Source organism: Echinops telfairi, unplaced genomic scaffold (assembly GCF_000313985.2).
Source record: "Echinops telfairi isolate 266 unplaced genomic scaffold, ASM31398v2 ScPeMD7_1713;HRSCAF=2227, whole genome shotgun sequence".
Lineage (NCBI taxonomy): Eukaryota > Metazoa > Chordata > Mammalia > Afrosoricida > Tenrecidae > Echinops > Echinops telfairi.
The window spans coordinates 20,812,365-20,818,108 of NW_022105611.1; the positions used below are offsets into that span (position 1 = coordinate 20,812,365).

The 5,744-nt window shown below is 43.0% G+C and overlaps 1 protein-coding gene and 1 pseudogene across 3 annotated transcripts in view; one reads left to right on the forward strand and one right to left on the reverse strand.

The window, feature by feature from the left end:
- Window positions 1-5,744, forward strand: part of FCHSD2 (FCH and double SH3 domains 2) — a 264,805-nt gene that overhangs the window by 248,434 nt on the left and 10,627 nt on the right. For all 3 annotated transcript variants that reach the window (XM_004708805.3, XM_045293192.1, XM_045293193.1), the window contains one exon: window positions 5,161-5,295. In XM_004708805.3, the coding sequence (XP_004708862.1) occupies window positions 5,161-5,295 (135 nt within the window). The remainder of the gene's footprint in view (window positions 1-5,160; window positions 5,296-5,744) is intronic.
- On the reverse strand, window positions 1,752-2,450 carry LOC115870489 (annotated as a pseudogene).

Here is a 5,744-nt window from a genome sequence, read left to right on the forward strand (position 1 = left end):
GGAGCCCAACTCTTGGCACCCCATGAATGTGAGAGTAGAACTATGCTCCATATGGTTTTCATGAATGGGTTTATTCAGGAGTAGATCACCAAGCCTTTTTTCTGAGATACCTCTAAGTAGACACTTCTGCTTTTCAATTAGCAGCCAAACACATCAATTGTTGTATCATTCAATCTTAGTTCTAGAGATGAGGTCATTGGGGTTGAGATATAAATCAATTTCCTCCAGGTCACACAACAGGTAAGTGGCACTATCAGCGTTTAAGCCAAGCCTCTCCTGTTCCAGAATCCATTGCGCTCTGCTTCATGGCAGCCACCGTCGATGATGCCCTTCAGAGGTTATTGTGCTAAGGACAGGAAGACAGTCACTGAAGCCAACACACAAATACTCCTCATCTGCTCTTTCAGTGAGAGTGTATGTCTCAGAAAATCTAACAAAGGAAACTAACAGCTAAAACAATAGTTTTGATTGAAGCTCTATCAAGTGACAGGACGGGAAAAGGAAGAAAGAATGGTAGTTAAGATAAGAGATGGGAAGAATGTGATTTTTAAAATTCTGGGTCAAGGAAAGGCTCTAACAACTGAGTTGCATAGAGTGGGAGAGGGAAAAGGAAGACATTATTCTGAAAGGACATGCTTTGAAAAGTGCCAGAGCAGTGCAAAAGCATGTGGTGGTGACCCCTGGTTGCTGCACTGCATCCTGTCATTCCGTTCCGTGGGAAGCCAAATGAACTCAACGTAGAGGGGAAAGGAATCGACCAGTGCTGCCAAGATAAAAACGTTTTGGATTGAGTCCCAGTGCCAAAGCATAGTACTTGTTAGTTAACATTTTTTACATATTTTTGGACATCTGTTCTATCCATATTGACTTTAATTAATCTTAGTTTTATAAGTATATGGGTTTGTTTTAATATGTATAGTGCCCACAGTGTTTTGTTGTTTTTAATATCGATTAACTTGTGTAGAATGTGAAGATAATGTCTACTAAGCAAAAGATATTTTTAGAGTTAATGTTGTAGCCATTTCTAGCATCTGATCTTTATTCTTTTCTTTTTCTTCTTTCTTTTTAATATCAGGGCTGCTTAAAGTGTGCTAGGTGATTCTAAGGTACAGAAGGCTAAGAAACACCCATCACTACATCAAATTTCTCAGTGTGTAAGTTCTATTCAATAGTGTTGACTGTCAACGAGAGAGGAAGAAAACTAGCTACCTTGGAATGTTTTGCTTGACTCAGAATAGTGAGTTAAAAACCTTTCAGATCCTATCTTAAAATTGAGATACTTCTAAGGATTCAGACTTCATTTATATTGAAAAAGCAGACGTTCTGGTGACACTGGATCTACGTTCTTGCAAGGCTAGAACTTGGCTGGACCTGGAAGCAGCTCTCCACAAGTTCTGAGCTGTGAATGCCCTCTCCAGTTTGCTGTAGTCCCCACCCCTTCCCGAATCTGCCTCACTGCTGCTGAGAACTAACTGCCATTTGTAACACTATTTGCAGAGTGGTTTAGATCACTGTATTCACATTAGTAAGCTATTTCCTTGCCACACTGCCCCACCTGGGCAATGAGAGTCGCTGTTAAAGTAGTGGTTATAAAGTAAATATTCAATCATTCGGTCCATTCTATGCAGGTATGGTATCTTCTTGGCTTCTGTGGTGATCTGAGTTTTTAGCCCCTGGCCTGGAATATGGCAAATACTGCCTTCTGCGTTGGGGATACAGAAGAATGAGGTTCAGTGATCTTTCCGGAAGTATCACCTTGACTCTGCTGACTGTAGGGGATGACCTCCAAATTCCGTTTGGTGCAGTTTGGACATACTGAGCAGCTGTGTGACTTGTGGGATGTCTGTTGTTAGTTGGCAGCTCCGTGGAATAATGTCTGTAGGTTCGTCTGTTGGGAAAGGGGCACCATCTACAGCATCTTTGTCAGCAGTGCCTTGAGGCTTTGATTTTGAAGTGAAGCTCTTGCGTAGCTTACAGGTAGACAAGAACCCCATCCAGTAACTGGAAAACCACTCCCTTGAATAGTTCACTGGTGAATGCTGCCAAGTCAGTGCATAGATTGCACCAAATGTTGCGCTTGATCCTGAAGAATGGGGTCTTCGCATGAAGAGGCTTGAGGACAGTTCCTTATGGACTGTTGATAAATACAATTTTTTTTTGATGTTTCTTTAATCAGTAATTCAGTGGAGAAGCCCTGTCCCATGGGGTACATAAATCTGTAGCACAAGAAACCTCTGGATCAGTCCAAGGATTTGCTTATTCTCCTTTGGTAATTGAATTTTGTTCCTTTGGCTGCTGCCTTCCAGGACAAACAGAACTTTTAACTTTTTTATCAAACTTTTTCCAAATCACAGAACAACTGCCAAGGATCTTACATTTTGCTCCAGGATTTTTTCCTGAGCACTGAGGATTTCAACGAATGCACCTCCCTGGTACTCATTTTTGAACATTCCCGCAGGGGGCCAGGGGCTGGCGGGGCACAGCGTTCACGGCTCCCCGCCAGGAGCGAGGCCCTGCCCGGTCGGCCGGGTGCCCCGGAGCCCCACAGCCAGGGCCGGGCTTCGTGCCAGGCCGCGATCGCTCAGGCTCTTCTCAGCTCTCCGACCCTGGACTCGCACCATCGCGGCCGCGTCTCCGCGGTTCCCCTGTCCGGGGATCTGGTTGCCCCCGAGGAGCCACCGTGCGTAACCTACGTGACGGACGGTCCGCGTCCAGCCACACGCAACCGCCCCGACTGCCCGGGAAGGTCCGGCGCCCTGATATTTATTCTTTTATATGACGCAGTGCCCTGTTAGGCCTTGGAAAACAATTAATAACATCGTAAGTCTGAGATTAGCTCATTCAAGATTTGAATCTGTTTTGTCACTGACCCTTGACCATAGGTGGATTATTTATTTAAGCGAGGCACACAACTGCTTCAGTCAGGTGAGAATATTTTCAATAATTTGTATGAATGGGAATATTTCAAGATCACATGCCCACCCCCCTCTTCTGTATCCAGTGTCCTCTGCACTTAGCGCTTGGGTGAGCTCGTTCTCCATTGTAGAATTTGAGCGAAATTAGAGATGGCAGCATCCTTTCCCTCCACACCCGAGCACCTCGCAGGTTCAGCATCAGATTGTTGAGTGAAGGAGCCCTGGTGTGCAGTGTTTAAGTGCTCGATTCGACTGCTAACCAAAAGAGAGGTTAGCAGTTCAAACGCACCAGCGGCGCCACCGGGGAGAGAGAGATGGCTGACTGTCTACATAGATGGCAGCCTGGAACACTGTGCCAATTCTGCTCTTCCCTAGAGGGCTGCCATGAGTTGGAATCAACTCAATGGCAGTGGGTTTGTTTTTTAGTAAACCAGTTAATGGCTTTACTGTGGGACACAATGCTGACCTTATTCATCATATCCTCAATGTGTGAACATTGCTGCTTTGGTATATTTGAACATGGGACAAGCAGTCAAGTAAATGCTTATTCTTAGAAAGAAATTAAGCGCTTTCAGGCTTTTTACTTCTTTTTTAGATTTTTTTTTTTAATTTCACTTTTTCATTGTGATTTAGGTGCAAACTAGTTTTCCATTCAATAATTCACACCCATTTTGGTTTGTCACATGGATTTCCATCCCCACGGCGTCACAGCACGCTTCCCACTCCTTCCTTTTGTCTTCTGTTTCTGTTTGTGCCCCTTACTGCTGCTGGGCTGCCATTCGGTCATGTGTGGTTGGTTTTCTAAGGAATACATTCTTCCTGGTGTTCTTTTTCATCTATCTGTTATTTGGCTGAAAGTTGAGCCCTCGGAGCGAGCTCAGTTCCAGGGCTGCCATCTGGGGGGTGGGGGCACAGAGGTGGGGAGCATTCCACCAGCCTCTCTCAGACCAGTAAGCCTGGCCTTTTTGATGATTTTCAGTTTTGTTCCACATTGTTCTCCCACTCTGTCCAAGGTGTTCCAATATAACCCCTTTCAGAGTGGAAGGTAGTGCTATCCAGACACTATGTCTAGTTGTTTCGTCATCCATTTATGTGTCTATTGAATGAACTGTTTCCACGCATCTTTGGATTTCTACACTCCTCTTAGCTCCAGATGAAGAGAGACCAAGAATTGCTTATTAGGTGGCCACTTACAAATTTTTAAGACCTCAGTCGCGACACAGCAGTGTAGGATGCAGAACATTGTCTGTGTGCACTGTGTTGTATCATTTGATCTTGATGTCTCCTGAGCTCATGGTCTTGAGCCCTCAGGTGTTGGGTTCTGGATAAGTCTTCGTAACTCTGTTCTGTGTACTATCTCCCTGGACATAGCCTTAGCACATGCAAATGCATATGTAGAAATAGTCTATGCTGTCATGGGTGTAATTATGTATTGCCTCTTTTATTTAAAATGTAAATATACTTAACCATTTGAATCCTCTCCCATTCCCCATTGTTTACTCTTCTCCACCTGGCTCCCCTTCCAAGTTCCTATGTGCCTGTCAGCAGTGCTTTTACTTCATACCGCATGGGAAGTGCTCCAGGTAAATGTCTGCAGTTCTGGCTCACTTTTCATGGGTGTGGTTCATCTATAGTATGAACACGGATTTGTCATAGTTTACTCAACTCTTCCCCTGTTAATGAACCTTCTGCCTCGGTCTTTTAAACACAAGCAGTGTTGTAGTAAACATCCTAGAAAATATAGCCTTACATACAGGTGCTTTTATTTCAGCATAATGAATTTACAAGTAAAGTAGAGGTGCTTGATCAAGTGGTATGTTTGTTTGTTTTTAATTTCAGTAAGTGGATTATTTTCCAAAAAGAATGTGCCAGTCCCATTTCTACCAGCCATAGATGAAAATATGTTGCTTCATATCCTTAGTAACATTTATAAATCTTATTAATGTTTCCCCGTATGATCAGTTAAAAAGGAGAAGTCGCCTTTATGAGTATTTATTTACCTGGGAAAAGTGAATGTATAATGATACCAATATCTTTAAATATATGTTACACTTTACCCTTGATTTTAAGAGAAAATCTCTGTAACAGAGATACAATTGAGAACAGTAATTTCTGTGTGCAGATGATAGGTAATAGGTAAATGAACATTTGAAACAATCCAATGTTAAGTGTGTTTTGAGCTTTCAACCTTTTTTTTTTTTTTTTGAAGTAAGCAAGCTAGCCAATGGCTTCTGATTTTTCCTAGCTTACTGTAGATGCTGAAAGAGGAGGAGAAGAAGAATTTGAAGATAACATGGATGCTTTTGATGACAGCGGTTCCAGCCCTTCTGGCACCTTAAGAAATTACCCACTTACCTGCAAAGTTGTTTATTCCTACCAGGTTTGTATTTCTCTAACTTGCTGACACTAACTTGTGGCAACTCTGAGGATACACACACTGTATTCATCAGTCTTTCATACTATGCTTGGCATAAAATTGGTGTTCAGTAAATATTACAGTGCAGCAGCATACATAACATTTTGGGAGAGTTTAGGCTCTGATGTCAGAATGCCTGGGTCAAAACCCTGTCTGCTGTTACAAGCTATGTGACTTTGTACTAGTCTTTTAATTTCTGTGGGCCTCCGTTTTTCTTACCTTTATTATGGGGTTATTATAAGACTAGGATCCCTGATTTATAGTGGTTCCACATTCAGCTGCTAACTGCAAGGTCAGCAGTTCGAAACCACCAGCTGCCCCATGGGAGAAAGATGAGGCTTTCTATTCTCCTAAAGAGTTACAGTCTTAGTAACCCACAGGGGCAGTTCTACCCTGTCCTTACAGGGCCACTA